At 37.9% G+C, this 17,331-nt stretch overlaps 1 protein-coding gene across 1 annotated transcript in view; it reads left to right on the top strand.

Moving 5' to 3' along the window:
- The window catches only part of dlc1 (DLC1 Rho GTPase activating protein), an 82,675-nt gene continuing 65,344 nt past the window's right edge, over positions 1-17,331 (top strand). The window contains exons 1-4 of the mRNA XM_041982388.1: positions 1-367; positions 1,270-3,246; positions 8,361-8,495; positions 9,089-9,202. Coding sequence (XP_041838322.1) covers positions 1,342-3,246; positions 8,361-8,495; positions 9,089-9,202 — 2,154 coding nt within the window. The 5' untranslated portion in view covers positions 1-367; positions 1,270-1,341. The remainder of the gene's footprint in view (positions 368-1,269; positions 3,247-8,360; positions 8,496-9,088; positions 9,203-17,331) is intronic.

Genomic DNA, 17,331 nt, shown 5'->3' with positions numbered 1-17,331 from the left:
GCCTGTCCAGCAGCTTTACAGCAGCGACACTGACTCAGGTTTTAAAAAAGGCTCTCACAGTCTTAGACTGAGAAGTCCTCGCAGAGTAATGATTTATATGCCAAGTCACTCTGAAAAACTTGGATTCATATTTCCCAAACATGGAGGGATTGCTTTTGGTGGATGAATGAAAAAGCAGCTCATGAACCATCTCTGGATTAATTATTCCAAAGCACTGGATCTGCTACCTGCCCATTGGATTATATATAAAGCTACTGGACAACAGCAATGCTCCGATATCGGATTATAAGTAAGAAATGGTGTCTGGATAATTCACAAGGTGTACGCATTATTATTCCACTGTGAAGCTTCTCAGTTATACTGAAATGTAAGTTTTGTTGTCAATTGCTGATATAATATTTCTTGTATATCACACTTGTTGATTCATCACTCTGCTTATAACAAGGTAAAAGTTCATTATAGGAGGCATGTTCAGGATTTCATACCAACCAAATTTCTTATAAATGCAGTTGTGAAGCATCATTAGAAAACAGAGTACATTGAGAAACAGTATTTATTCTTTTAATGTGTTTTCAGACTAACAACAGAATAACTGAAAAGAAAATCTGATTAAAATGACAATATTTTCTGCATATGATTGATGTAAGAAAGCTCAGCGTGTATTTTAATCTAGCAGCTGAGGGGCCACTGGCTGTCATTTGCTGTTTAAATTCCCTTCAGTTACACCATTGTCATATTTGTGGGTAGATAAGATGACTGTTAACCAACACCCAGAATTTTTACAACACAATGATTTAGTTAAACTTTCCTCTTTCAAGATTTTACTAAACAAAAAAATAAAAAAAAATGGGCATCTTTGTGTATTTTAATGGTGATCTTGATATTTTTTTTATTTTTGCTTTGTCAAGTTTTTTGGCCTGAAAGATTATTTGAACTTAAAGCAAACCCAGTTGTTACAGCTAAGAGGAACTAACTAGTTGGCGAGCTATAAAGTGAAATTCAGAGCAACGTTGCCTGAAAACGTGTCAGTTTCCCATGTTAGATAAACATAACGAAGCCCTCTGACATCTTATACTGATCCATCTGAGTTTACATTTCCCATGGAATTGTGAAAGAAGTGTAATTGCATCCGTCTTGAACTTTCACTCATGACTTCCTGTTTACCTTAAACGAAGCATTATTTACCATATTGTCATCTATGTGTGTAGTTACTGTAAACTTAGAACTTTAGAGCACTTAATGTTTCTTACTTCCATTTCTCTTCTTCAGTTGCAGCAAGTCTGGTTCTCGGATTTAGCCTGGCATTAAATCAGCTCTATGGGATAAAACTGGCTTTCCATCATGCCGGTAGCCATCCGGAAAAGAAGTTGGGAAGAGCATGTGACTCACCCATCAGGATTACAGTACAGCTATGATGATCTGGATCTGGTCTGCTGTCATGGAGTCAGCAGCGAGGGACTTTGGATGGGCTCGGGCACTGTGAAACAAGGTCGACGGACTAGATGTGCCTCCATGCCAGAGGGCTGCCACCAAATGTCAACAGAGGACTTGACTCAGACGCTTGTAGGGACAGCTTCTGCTGGTGATGGTGTTACTGAATCAGAACACTTGATGCTGACTACAAACAGTGGAAAAGCACCTCTGGATTTGCAAGAGTCAGTTCGTGACTTAGATGAGGTGGGGGGTGCTGACTTTCCTCAAAATGCCTCAGAATCAGAGCATCTTCTAACCATTGCCACTGGGAATTCTGGAACTTTTTGCTGTAACTTAAACAGTTTTATGTCCAGTGCAAATATTCCTTGTGCAACTGATACCAACAGCCAGAAAGAAAAAACTCTGTATTGTGAAAGTGATGTTGGCTCAGACAGTAGCCAGAATCACATCTGCAATGACGATAATGTCTTTAAAAGTCCACATATCTCTCATGAAGAGCAACAATACATTTCTATTTCTTCAGACAATGGACCTCTATTGTGTGAATGTACTGGTGAACAACCTGGCAAACTTCCAAATCACCAGGAAACAAAGGAGAGCCCTACACAGTTTGAGGTCATGCTAAACCAGTCTTCTGTTGCTGAACTGGAACCTCAAACTGACTGCCCAGATGTTGTCGAAGGGATGATTTCCTCCTCTGACAAAGCTGGGACGAGTGGACCTGTTGTTGTGCTGCACATTTCAGCTGACATGATGGAGACTGGGGATGCAGTGACACTGGCAAACAAAACTGTGGAACCGTTTGTGATGTTGGCAGTAAATGAAGACTGTGATGAAGGATTATCTGAAAACTGGAGTGCAGATTCTTCTTCCAAGCTAACTGGACTGAATGATTTAGAAACTCCAAATGAAAAAACAAGACTTGACCAGGGAGAAGTTCAAGGAGAGCAAGGCTGCGATGGCTGTACTGGAGTGCTGGATCAGGGTTGTGGTTGTGAAATGTTTTATCAGCCACTGATGAAACTGCATAATGTTAAAATGATAGCTGGGCCTCATGGGGAGGAAAGTCCACATGGAGAGAGCAGTGAAGAAGGAACACATGTCAGGCATGGACCCACAGAATCAACTGATACTGAACTCAAAAGTCAGTGTAGCTCTAACCTAAAACCTAAAACTAACCAAAACATTTCTTCTGAACAACTAAACGCTGGCTGTTCAGGGGGAGATCCCATGAAGACAAACACTATGCTGTGTGCAGATCACTCTGAGCAAACAGCTTTAAGTCAGGCAACTGGAAATTCTGATCAGAGTTTATTACCTGAAGAGCTGACTGTTTCTGAGGACCAAGGTGTACATCATCATATGGAAAACAACAGTTCAAAACTGGACACAATTCCAGAGATCAGCTTTGTTGAGACAGATGACATAATAATGACAAGTCAGCGGAAACAACAAAAAAATACCAATGTTAATATTACCCACAATCCAGATAAGTACTCCAATTTAGATGATACACATAAATCTATTGAAGAAGACATGCAAAACCTGCCACCATCCTCTAAAGAGGTCATTGAGGGACTCCATGGCAACCAAACCTCTGGTTGTTACTTCAATGAGTCACCTGTCTCTGAGGTGGCAGATGGTCAGAGGGAACACCATCGACCAGGAGCCACAGTCCTCATGATGAGGGAGTCAAATGAGGCCACAGACTCAGTTGTTTGCAGCGAGGAGCAGTCCAGTTTAATTTTCAGTGGAACAAATTACACTGAAGATCAGAAAGAGGACAATGTGGTCAAAGTGCGCATGAGAAAGGTAAGACCAAATATTATATTATGTAGATGTGTAGATGTTTAAGTCATAGTCATTCTAGTTTAGGGAACTGTGATTCTGTCCCTAACATGTTTTTCAAATTGAACAAATCCTCACTGGACACAAATGCCTGACAAATAATTTGTCCCACACTCTGGCAAGTGTCTTGGAAAACAATGACTTCACTCTCACATGCTTACAGATCTGTGAGTATGGGGAGGGGGGTCTGCAAAATGTTTTACACTTTCTCAACCCCTCATTGCAAAACAAGGTCCTATAAGGGCATGGAGACTGTAAATGCAGAGAGTGTTGAAGCTCAAGTAATCGTCAGAGTTACTACTACTTTTCTTTGCAAGTATTGTATAGTGTTCAGTTTAAATACTTGTGTTAAGCACGCTCATTTGGTGCAGCAATTCTCAGAACATTTAATAAGCCCTTCATAGAGTTGAGATGACTGGAGCAAATCAGTGGTCATAGAACTGATGTGGTATTTTCTCTTAGTAATCGTTGTATTATTTAATTTGTAACAACACACACAGAGTTTGCAACACAAGGGCCTTTAGCAGGCATGTTATTCAGAAAAGATTGTGGAATGAGAAGTTCTTGTGTAATATTGTAGTTATTCAAGTTGAACAACACACTTGTAAATGAGACATTTTTGTTAAGAAAATCACATACATAGCTGATACTTTATATAGTTGTTTTACACCAGTTGTAGAGGTTTAACACATTACTTGAACACATCTATTTTTAATATTCATAAGAATGTGTACATTATGAAATTACATATAATCTAGTTGTAATCACCATGCCTTTTTTATGGGAACTTTAAGGAGTTGTACCTGTTCATAAGCATTAAAGCATTAAGTCTTCCTAAAATTAGTTGAATGCAAAAATTTAAAAGATGAGTGTGAAGGTTTTATAAACTAAATAATATAGAAATTTATTGCATAATGTGTTGCAGACTTATTACAGTTTTGTCCTGCAGTTTGAGCTCAGACCAGTAGTTTTTAAACTTCTTCTAACATGTTCCCCCTTTGTACTTAAAGGTACCTATATACCCTTACATAAAGTATTTATATATATATATATATATATATATATATATATATATATATATATATATATATATATATATATAAGAAAAATTGAAAATGGTCTAATAAATAAATACATGAAAAAAAAATTACAAATTGTAAGGGGTTGCCCTTTAATGGTTGGAGTATAAGATAATCAGCAGGTTTAGCTAAATAAATATACATAACAGAAATTTTACGGTTTCAGGCAGATCACAGAGGAGAATAGTACTTTTTTTTAAATGTCGGTATTTAATAACTGTGTTGTGTTCTGGATATTTAAATAACAGTAATCCAAAGTATCTGGCGCCGTGGCTTCCTTCTGCAGAGCTGGCGTTATGATTCTGGAATAAAGAACACATTTTAAACCAGCGGCTGTGGATGTTTTATTTTTGCAAAGCAATCTCGCTTTAAAATAATGTTGCTGTGGGCAGCAAAATTTCAGAAAGATAATATGATTCAATGCAATATGATGCAAGTTATATTAAGTATGTTAAGAGCATGTTCAGCTGATAATAAACCACCTCTGAAGATCAGTACTGTGTTATGTGAGCATCACAGTTAGGGTCGCATGTTGTACATCAACAGGCTGGATCCAGATTTGGCTGAGAGATAATTACGGGTAATGGATGGTATGGTAATTATGATAACAGGTGCACGTAGGCTCAGGTTGAACAAACTGAAGCTGTGCAGGACTCTGCTCAAAGCTGGAGATTTTATTCATTCAGCTTTCTAACTATGTGGCTGAGATGAGCCAGTTTAACATAATTTTTTCATAATTTCCTCTAGTTCAGGGCTGATGTGTCTTTATTTGGCTGCATTTCCTGCTTGTGGTACCCAAAGCAGGTTTTCATCTGAAAAGTTTCATCTTAAACAAACTGTAGTGGCTTACTGACGTGAGAGGATGTAATAAGACCATTTAACTCATTTACTGGAAAACCAAGAACAAGATATCCACCTTCTTTCATCCCACTTACTTATTTCTCCATCTCCCTCTCTACCTGCCTCTTTTTCCATCTTCAGTGTGGTCACCGTGGCAATTCAGTTTGTTGTTTGTAGTCTGAAAAGACTCTGAGCAGTGTCTTAAAGATGCACTACAGAACATTGCAGATTTCCCCAACCAACGACTAATTTGGCATCCATCTTGGCCCATATACTCTCCAGCCAGTAAAAGACAGTCCTATCTTGACTTTAGTCTTATTTCTTGTTTTTTTTCTTTTTTTCTCTTTTTCCAATAATGTCTTCTAGTGTTTATTTGCTGAAACAGTCATGATGTGGGTTCAAAATGGCAGGTGTGTTTATATCCGTTTGCTAGCGCGTGACACGGTGTGTAAAGCGAAGCTTGGCTGCAACATGACGCTACATCCCAGATGAAAAGTTGTATAGTGCGGTTTCTCAGCCTTGGGACGCTGCCAGGCTGTGACGGCTGCAAAAAATGCACATAATAGATTACATACAGATAGATTACATTACATAATAGATTTTCTTAATGGTTTTTGGTAACTGGAAAATCTAATTGGTGAATTACTGCCACCAACTGGTTTGGTATGTCGAACAGAATGTTTCCAGGAGCCAGACTTGTAAAACTTTACTTCCTCTGCTACATTTTCCCAATCCCATGTTACCTTGTGGTGTTTTTTTTTCATGTTAGACTGTAAACATAATTCTAACTTTCCCCCAAAGTGTCACCACTTTCACAGTTTTGTATGTATCTACACAAAGAGTTCTGCCCTGTTGCAATTACAGTCTATCACATTCTGTCTGACAGTAGACTACATACATTTAAACAGAAAAAATGTGCCTTTTAATCTTAAAATGAAAGCCTTAAATTAGCTGCTGTTAAGTGACTGCTGTGCTGTGGTGTATATCTGAGTTGGGATGCATTATTTACACAAAAACTGTACAGAACTGTATAGAAACTCTATAGACTTATGGTCTGCCAAATCAAAGACCATTGTCTGCCAAATCAAAAAGGGTTGCTGCCCAGTGAAAGTACATGGAAAAACAGCTTTACTTCAGGATGACTTCAAATATCCCCCCAAAAAAAGTTGCTTCTGAGATAAAATTTTAAAAGGATGATTTCAACCATGAAAATGGAGGACAAAAGGTGATCTTTCTACCAGCTTATAATAGCTTTTCCTCTTCTCTGACAGCCCACACACAGTAGAGAACAGCTCGATTACAACATGGAAATTTTGCAGCAGAAAAAAAGAGGCTTTGTCCCTCAAATGGAGTGAAATTCAAAATTTAACAGAAGGAAAAAAAATCTCTTGAATGTATTAAAGACAATTACAGAGCATATTTTTATTGTTATTATCTCCTAGCGGACAATGGCAGCACCAACCAGGAATGATCTCTGGTTAGATCTTGTACTAATGACTGTAACCCCAGTGGACCATGTTGTTGTTGCAGATTGGGTTTGTAAAATGAAGCCATCTGGTTTGCATAATGGCTTGAGATTAAACTGATATTGGGCTTTGTTACTTTGTTTATTTGTTTTAGCAACAAGGCCTTATCCTAACCCCAGGGCCAACCTGGCTCAGCAGTCATTTATCTGGCAGCAGATGACTTGGCAACATATCTCTCATTGCTGTCTTTCTCTTTTTGACTTTCTGTGTGGGTTGTTAATTAAATGTGTGTTTTTGGTCACTGTTCATGAACAAAATAACCACATTAGATTTAATGCACAGTATTTTGATTAGATAAACGTTTTAAGAACAAGCTTAGCAAAAAGAGAAAAAGTGAGACTCTGCACAGGTTTGAATTATAAGATGTAGACTGGTTGATAGAGGGGGTGGACAAAAGAGCAAGGAACTGGAAGGGGGGATCTAAGAGTTCAGAAAGTGTGGGAAACATCTCCCATCTCAAAAGACAGGAAGTTGGAAGGAATGTAACAGAAACCTCAAAAATGGGAAAGACAGAGAAGAAACTTTCTGAGAACACTCAAACCACCACCATGCCCTAAAAAACTTTGCCTCACTGATGCTGTTTTGTGGCTGTTGTTGCCATCCTGAGACAGATGCTTTTGTTCATTGAGAGAGGCCTCGTAAAGATGTCATTGTTTTACCACCGTACAATGTTTCATTGTGATACTTTGCCAAGAGACAGAATAGCAACGTATGAAGCCTCTAGCTGGGAATGCTGGTGAATGCATCAGTGTGAGGTGCATTTCCATGACATAGAGGTCTATTTGCTCTCTCAGCAAACCCAATAGAAACTGATTTAAATTGGCTAATTGGGCACTAACTGGAAATAAACACAACCACAAATCATAAGACATTAGGGATGGAGTTTGAAGACAGTTGCAGGACTGAGGCTGTGTCCTGTTAATGCTGAGTGTATATGGCCTGGTTAAACATAGATCAGCATTATTCACATTATCACATATGCTGTCATACGCATACGGCATAGTGACATAATAAGATGTCCAAATCCTGTGTGACCCAATGAAATTTTGTTTTAAGGGATCACACATATGAGCAAATACATCATATAAAGAACAACCTGTCTGGCAAATAGGGTCTGTGTGTCATGAGCCCTTCCTCATTAGATATTAAAGGGGTCTGTTCTGACGGTTCTCCTAAGGAGAGAAGCATAGACAGGAAGCTACATCAACTATCACAATAGAAAACACCTTAAGGGAAATTAAGACTTGACGCTGAAAGCCCTGTAGAAAGGAATTTTTACATATTTTGATAAGGATTTGTTAGCATGAAACAAATCAGATGAGTGATCATGGACAGAGTGTATAGTAGGTGGAGAGTTGAGCTCGGTCGGACTGTGTCATTCAGCTTGTCTTACTGGAGTCAAACCACCTGAGGTCAGTGTGAGGCTTGTTATTGCAACTTAAGGATTTGTAATTAAGAACTGCCAATAAACTGAATATTCCATATTATAAAGTATAAATGACACAAAAGAGTCAGTGGCACATATTTGCTCCCTTTTAAAAAATTAAATTTAATTGAAGGTGATTTGTTGGCATTCAGGACCACAAAAATAGTGTTGCTAACTTTTTCTCCACTGATATGTCTCTTTGTTCAGCGTGAGCATGCTCGGTTAGACTCAATGGTGCTACTGCTGATGAAGTTGGACCAGTTGGACCAGGAAATTGAGAATGCCCTCAGCGCTACCTCTTCTATGGACAGCACTCCTACCCCTCACCGTCGACATCTCCTGGTACACATATAACCATTTTACCTTGTTAAATTTGACTGTATTCACCCTGGTATTTACAGCAACTCTTTAATTTAACTGTACAAAAAATGTTAATGAAAACACAAACCATTAGGCTTGACACTGCTGTAGTCCAAAAAGTTTTGGAAATTAACTTTTTTTTCAGTTACCACTTCAGATTTAAGATTTATGGTTATTGCACCTGCTTGTACTTGTGGCTTATTATATAAATTGGGTCCACCAGGTCTCTCTATCCAACCATGTCCAACCTAAAACTTTATAAATCAATTTAGGAAAAATGGATATCAGACATGATAAAGTAGATGGAATAGAAGAACAACAACATGAGAGAATGTAGGGGAATTTCCATTATCCTTACTGCCACAACACCTCATTAAAATAGAAGAATAGACTGATTATATGTGTAGGTGTACAAAGTTTCTGTATTGCTTTGGTCTGTGCATCCACAGTCTCATACTCAGATACAGCTACCATGAATTATTAAATAAATTTTCCTGTATCTGTAGATTAGTGACTGAAATACTGAAATAATAGAGGACTGCAGTGTCTAAAAAGTTTGCATTTTACTTGTGCAGGAGGTTGATGTAGGATCTGTGCCAGCAGCTTCACAGACTGTTCCACATCCACAATGTGCTGCTGCTTTCCCCTCAGAGTCTGCACCGGCCCTTGGAGCAAAACCTAAGAGCGGGGTAAGTCAAGAAGTGATTATCCCTTCAGTTTATATTAGAGAGAAAAAATCCATCAGAGCTTCAAACTGTTAATTAAGCTAATTTTGGTGAGATTTAATTTTTAACTTTATTATAATTTTTTTTCACAAATTTTGTTTTAGTGGGGCTACAAAATAGATGGAATAAAAAAACAGACATAGCAGCTGCATCTTACAGCATTATATAAAAGGACTGATAGATATGTAGCCTCAAGCAGGCTAGGCTCCTTTATTTTATCTGTATTTTTGCCAGATCTTCATAGCAATGTTTGTTTAAGCCGCTTGTTGCTATGCCAGTAACATGGACAGTAATTTAGTAACATGCACAATGATGCAACCATAGACCCGTGTGCAAAGCAGATAAGCAACAAGATGGTGCAGACAAGGCAGCAGAAATTTCCTGTTAGTAACTACCTGTCTACAGTCTGTCTACAGCTACACTCTGGGTCCCACATTAAGTTGTTGCACTTTGTCTCATACAAGCCTCTGTTACTAAATTTAATAAAAAATAAATAGCTCATAGAGAAGGAGCTTTGCATTTCTTTCATTCTTCTTGTACTTTACAGCAAAACAAGTATATATATATATATTTGTACATGCAGTGAACCTCCCAGTTGTAGGAATGTCCTTCTGCTCTAAGGGTTTAGCCAAGCAGACGTTAAAACTCTTTAATTAGCTAGTTCCAAGGACCTAGCCCCCTTCATCCCAACAAAGGGGTCAGGAGGGGAGTCTGGGAGGTGAAAAGCCAAAGCAGGGGGGAGTAAGGGGGGACACACTTCAACTGAGACATGTTTTTAAACCTTTGGTTGTTCATTTCTTGATTTTTGTCTTCCTTGTAGTCAAGCAGCCTTTTACACATCTATAGAGGTATGTGGAAAACTGATGTTAGCTGGTCTAAGACACTTTATCTCAAAATGTTCAGATGTGTGACAGGATAAGCTTTAAAGTCAAAAATATGTTTCTTTTGCAAAAGAGTCCCGCTATCTAGCTAGACAAAACAGCCCAACCTGTTAAACATCAAAATTCCTTGATTAAAAAGTACATTCTTGAATTATCTGTAGCTGTTTCGTGTTGACATTGCTGTCTCTTTTTGCACGGTGTAACTCTTCACACAAGAGTGGAATGGTTTAGTTAATTGGCACAGATTAACGAATTATATGTGGTGTATTTGGTCCATGGCTGACTGTTCAACTTTCATTTCTGCAGTAACTGAAGGTAACTCACTAAGCTTGAGTAAACAGTGCTTTCACTGCACCTAAAAGAAGGCTTTTAACAGCGGAGGCCCCATGGGGTGATTGGCGGAAGTCAGAGAGATGATGACTTTGTGAATAGGGACTCCCAGTAGTTAATAGTTTCAGGAGACTGTTGAGTCCTTTCAGACCTTACTGTTGTGACGCCTACTTAATCTTTTTAGCTAGACAATACAAATCTTCTAAATGATGTAAACACACAGCAGATGTGAGAAGATCCAGAGTTTACGTTAGAGTCAATTCAGTGACTTCATTGTCAGTTTTACACAATAAAAAGTTGATATTATAAACACATCATCTATTCATTGAGCACAAAGATCATTATTTTCACAGAAGTGCTTGTTTTACATTTATTTTGTTTTTATGTGGGCATAATCTCATGTTAAAACAAAACAAATTAATCTTTTAAATTCTGTGCTCGCAAGAGCTTTATAGATCTCACAATACAACAGATGCACCTCAACAACAATGATCAAATTTAATTAGCATGTAGATGACAGGTGCTGATATCACCACCTGCCAAGTGCCGTATCATGCATGGAGAGATTTATTTGTTTGGAAAGTAAATGTTGCACACGATCCACCAAACTTGAGGGCCAATGATTCAAAAATAACAATGCTTTTAAAAAAGCTATGCTCCGAGTCATTCTGTACCTCCTCAATGGGGTGTTGGTGGGGATAGAATATCTCCAAAGTGGTTTATTTATTTAATTTATTTTAATCCCTGTCCCCTGTTGTGGAAGTCCAGGGGGTCATGTATAGGACCTTTCAATAGTCCCTGAGGAAAGTTGCTGCTGTCAAAAAGCGGTTTACGGATTACACCTTCAGGAAGACAGACACATCCTTCTAACACCCTCTTACAACTTAAAGCGTCAACTTGCCTTGCAAAACTGAGTAAAACTGTAACAGTTTTAACAAGAAAATGCAAAAAAATTTCACTTTTCAGTAAAAATAGAAACCCATCATTCTACTAGTTTTATGTGTTTGTTCAATGACTTTGCTATCTAGAAAATACCGTGCCTACAGAAATAATTATAGTTTGACGATGAATGCCACTCTGAAGCTTTTGTCATATCTTAACAAAATACAAACCATGATATCCAGTATCACAAGGATGGTCAATTTTGGTAGCAGGTGTGAAATGATGACCATATGGTGTCAGTGAAGTAAACAATTAACCCTAAATTGCAGTTATTTTACTTATTCTTTTTCTTTTTACATTTGTAAATTAAATGTCTATAAATTTATTCATTTTATAGACATTTTAGGAAAAGAACATGCTCACTTTATTCAACACTATTATTTTATATGGATCATCCATGCTCCCTCTTGTGAGATACACATTTGTCACAGCTGTAATACCCCTCTGTGGTAAAATGAGTGTCCTTTATGCATCTGACATGATCATACGAATCCATATGGAGCCCTGAAATAGCTCTCTGTAAAAATCCAGGGGAAAAACCTTAATGTGTTGTTGACTGGCATCTACGAGTGTACGAATGTGTACACGTTAACATTTGTTATATCTGAAGATACTGTGCTTACGATAAAATGTTTATCATTTAGCATGTGCGGTCCAACCATCTTGTGCTGGATTATGCAAGTGTTGACTCGTTATCTGTGTTGTTACTGTCCCTGTTAGACCTTGTGACACTGAGTATGACACTGTATTGTGATTGTACAAAGCACACGCTCATGCTGTTCTATCCCTTATGTAACCGTGATAAATGTAAAGTAGTGGTATGTGGCTGAATGGGTCTGCGATGAGTTGACATCCACTTGGCATGGATGTTGTCCTTCTCTCACTGTTGTTGATGAGGCACTGAGTTCATGCGATTATATTCTTGGCCTCTGCTTAGCTTGGCTTTTGGCTATTGTTAGCCTTCAGCAGGTGGCTGTTATTATTGCGTCGAATGTGGGGGTAACATCTAGCGGATGTTGTGCCACAGCAGGTGCTTTTTTTCTTGTGCTCTGGAACTGCTATTCTTTCCCCTGAGTGTTTTTGTTGGCAGGGTGCTATTACTTGCTTAGTGTAGCAGGTGTCTTTCACTGTTGTTTCGCTAGCATTGTTGTACTGCAACAGGTGGGTTTTCTTTTTTCATAGACTGGTGTGTGTTTGTTGTTGGTTTTATATGCATTTAAGCTCATTATTAATTACCAGTCAATGTGCTATATTCTCCCAATGAATTTGCAAGTGTAAAACATAGTTTATGCATAGTGTTAGAGGCATTTGTTATGAGGTTATTTTTAGAGTACTGCAGAGGATGAAACAAACCACAGAGGCGGGTGGAGACTGAGTGTTGACCCCTGACCACCTTCCTCTGAATGATACAGTCGGAAACAACATATCAGTCACCTCCAGCACTGACTGTTCCCACCAGCACGTTAAAGAAGACAGAATCCACCAAAGAACCTAAGAGGCTGCTGAGGAAAAGCACATGGCAAGCTGTTAAATTTAGCACAGGGGTGTTTTGCATTTCATGCATATGTTGACAGGAAAGGTGCTGCTCTATGCCAGCCTTCATCCTTTCTGTCTTTTGTAAACATTCCATTACAGGGCAACCTTTAACCTTGTGTTCGGGTCTGTATTCTGTCTCCATAGCAAATCTGCTCCAAATACAAATTCAGCCTGTGATACATTTTTCTGCCTTTAAAATTTTGTGTTTTCGTATCTGTGTTGAGAGTTTTTGAGATGATTGATTGAGAGATATTTTTATTACAGTGACAGAAAGACTTGATTCCCTGTCAGTAGGTTATATATGAAAATAGTTTTTTATCTGTCTGTGGTCTGGTGGACAATAGAAGCGCTATGGTTTGCGTGCTAAGGTCACTCGCAGATCTCTGCTCTGTCCTTCCTCCATGTTCCGCTTTGGCAGCCTCACAGGCCCCAAACATCCTTCATCTGAACCACACCTCTATGTCCCAGACAGATTAAAGAAAAAAGAATTGTATTTTAATACGTTTACTGCTTATTTTTTTTATCTTTACATTTGGTATGTCATCACTGTCCTTGATTGGTAATCAACAACAACAGGCGTAATTGTATTTGCCTACATTCCACCCACATTTTTGCCTCAATGACTGTATATAGCCAAATTGGGTCAACGAGCTATGAAACCAGCCACCATTCAGTTTGAGAGCTGCTGTTAGGGGCTCTGGTCATGGTCCCGCTGGCTGCTTTGTGTTGCGTCATTGTCCTCAAGGTCACTCCTCTGCTGAGCACAGCTGTAACAAGGAGACAAACACAGACCAACTGTGGCTTACAAAATGAGGATCAGAGAAAAAAAATGGCTTATGTTTGGAACAGGATGTGGAAAATGAACTTCTCCTCAACCCCCACAAGGAAATCATGTTTTTCCTGTCGATTCAAGGCCGTATCAATGCATTAAATACTCCTAGAGATGAAAGGAAGATATACAGATGGTACATCTCCTCTTTATAATAGTTGTATGAGTATTATCAGAAAACAAAATGAAGCCAAAATTTGACTAAATAAAAATCACATAAACCTTTTTTTTTCCACTCTGCTCACATTAACTTAATCATCATTAAAATTTATTATCTATTAATAATATTTTTTGTCCTTTTTGTATCCTTTTGTTTAAAGTTTGGTTTTTACTAAAAATGAATCCTATCAGCATGAAATTAATTTTCATCCAGCATTAAACATTGCCTCACTTTGCTATTGCTATCATACATTTGCAGTGTTACAATCCGGCACTGAATCTGTCAAGTAATTGTGTGTGTGTGTGTGTGTGTGTGTGTGTGTGTGTGTGTGTGTGTGTGTGTGTGTGTGTGTGTGTGTTTTGTAAAAAGGACAGTAAACAGTGCCGCAATAGTTGCAGGATGATGGTACTTGTTGACAGTAAATCTTAAGGATGACTGGAAAATACAAGCATCTGGAAACACCCCTGCAGCCTGCTGATAATGAAGTGTCATAAATCACAGAACAAACAACAAACTAAATGCACTCTCACACACATGCACACACACACACACACACACACACACACACACGCTCTGGAATGAACTATAAAACCAGAGTCAATTAAAGCCATGCTTATTCAGGCATGTGGTCCAGCATCTTTAATTGGGACTTTGAGCCTGAAAATGTGTTCACATTTTTTGTTTTGATTGCGCATTTCCACTTCTGTGTGCTGCCAAGTTACCTCAGTGAAGATGCATTTGAGTCCTCAGTTAATCATCTTAGCATTCAGTTTTTGATGGTGTAAGGGAGGAATGTGGCCTACTTGTTGATGATGTTTATTCTGTATTCATAGATAACTGCCTGTGCTGTATTTTTTTTCCTCTTCAGTTACAATTTAGCACTCAATATTTCACAGATCCACTTTGGGTCAGTGCCATCTAAAGAGCATGTTTAAGTAGCTGTTTAAAAACTGTGACCCCGCATGTCTCCGACTGGGCCTTCTGGCACCGCAACACCGTTATGGGGCCACCACAATTTTTGACTTGCAAAACAGTCTAATCCCTCTTGTTAACCCACTTTCTGCTTTCTCCCCAAAATGTCAACAGCTAATCCACAGGCCAGCATTGTTATTGCATTTGGGAACTTAAGCTTATCCCTATTAACTCTGGTCTTTAAGCTACACTTTCAGCCTGGCGAGCAGGAACAGGTCACACTTTTTGTCTCTTGATGAATGTAACAAGGAAAGAATGATGCTAATAAAACCTGTTTTTTTGTGTTTCTATCAAAAGTTTCAACCTTTTTACCCTGCTTTTTTTTAAAACCAATATGTTTAGATCAAACCTTAGCTCAAATCTGGAGAGGACAAAACATGAGGGAAGATGGTTACCTCAGTCTATCCTCTGCATGTTCAAACACATGGCTTTAATGTAGTTATTCTATTTCGCAACACGTTCACATCCAACAGCTTTTTTTCCTTCCACAACATACTTTTCATTTCCTGCACTACAAATGCAGAGATAAGAATCTTCACAGTGTCACTCAGAATTTGTTAGGTACTCGTTTGCTTTCTCTTTCTTTTTTTTTATTCTGTGGAAAAGTTTTGCCCCATTTCTATACATATTTCAGCTTCAATAGGCTTCATTCACCAGCTGTTCTTACAAACAAATTTGTTCTTAAATCCTACTTATGAACATTTTATGGAAACTGTGGCAATCGCAAAAATCGTCATATTTGTTCTTAGCTAAGAACAAATACGACGGACACTCAGGAGTACTCTCAACAAACATTTGGTATCTGACACATTGGAACAAAATCAGCATTTGTGTTGTTTTCTGCTGTTCTGTTAATTAAAATACAATAATAAAACTACAATACTGTTTTTTGTCAGATTTTTTAATAACTTTTGGTGAAGTATAAAGCATTTTGCTATTTAAAATAAATAGTAAGATATTGCAGATTCAAATGTTATAATTTCCCTAAAAGGAAAATCAAACTATTTTTCATCCATTTCATTCATTCAAGAACATGTCGCAGTCAAGACAGATCTAATTCTATTGCTGGTCTTCCTAACATTGGTGCAAAAGACACATGCCTGATCTGTTCCCTTAAGACTATCACTCCATAAATGTCCAGGTCACTTTTGACTTTCAGATCCACCTGCTGAACGAGGTCTTTAATAATTAAAACTGAATACACCAGTGTATCTTTTCTCTTGAATTGGTATTCATCAATCTGGGCAAGGCAGGCAAAGCAATCTAAGAGAAAAGATTTGAACAATTCCGTGGTCTACGAACATATTCCTGAATCTGATGGAAGGTTTTCAAAAAACACTTGTCAAGTGCAACTTAAGAACAAATTTAAGAAGATTTGTAAGAAGATATTAGTGAATGAGGCCCATTGTTGCCAGCGTAACAAAAAAAAAAAAAAAAGTCAGTCTCAGTACTACAACATAGTAAAATATTGTTCAGTCCAAATGTTTATTGCATTGGTTAGAGTAACACAACTGAATCGACCATTATTGGCATTAAAATAAAACATGGTAGCTCTGTAATTTTACAGTGGGCATCTAGCTAGGACAGGCTAAAGCCTATTCCACCTTTCTTGGGAAGAGTCACTACAAATGATATGATTTGATGAAACATTTCTTTCTTGAGAGAAATGATCCTTCTTTAGAATGCCTCTGCCCCTCAAGTACATAGTACTTTTCAAGTCTTATCAACCACTCTAATTGCATAACATCTCAAGCCAGTTTCACCTTTTCACATACACATTTACACATCACCTCAGTTTTTGTTTAAATAAAGCGTTTCTTTTTTCTGGGCATGGGCTGGGCATTATAAACATATTAACAGTTGCCCTCCCAGAAATAATGAGACATGTGTTGGCAGTGATTATGAACTTTGTCACTGCAGCTCTGCATAAGATTAATTCACAGAGAATATGCGGATGGCGGACAGTGATGAAAGCAGAAAAGTTAGATCCCAGGATTTCTGTTAATCCCCCTGCATCATAGGATTTGCGATTCCATACCTGTCCCAAAAATCCTCATAAAAAAAAAACAATGATCTAATTCCACAACTTGGTATAACATAGTTTTTGCCCTTTTCATGTGTTTTAACCAACCACTATCTAACACATACAACATGTTTTTATGCAAATGTCTGAACTTCCTTTACTTTGACTTTAAGGAATCATAATCACAAATGAAACATCAAGTTTTGTTTTTTTATTATTTGAGGTAGAGCAACACTATTATTAAGATTTAGGAGAACACAAAATCTATAGTGATATAGTGATCATTCATGAATATCATTTGGACAAATATGCCTTTTTTTTCTTTTTTGTACTTACAGATAAAGTAGCATGATGAGCTTCCTTCAAATTAACTTAAAAAAGAGAGTTTGGTAATGACAAGTCTTGTGTGTTGTGTGTCAG

Source organism: Melanotaenia boesemani, chromosome 4 (genome assembly GCF_017639745.1).
Source record: "Melanotaenia boesemani isolate fMelBoe1 chromosome 4, fMelBoe1.pri, whole genome shotgun sequence".
Classification (NCBI taxonomy): domain Eukaryota; kingdom Metazoa; phylum Chordata; class Actinopteri; order Atheriniformes; family Melanotaeniidae; genus Melanotaenia; species Melanotaenia boesemani.
This window is presented reverse-complemented; position numbering and strand designations above follow the sequence as displayed.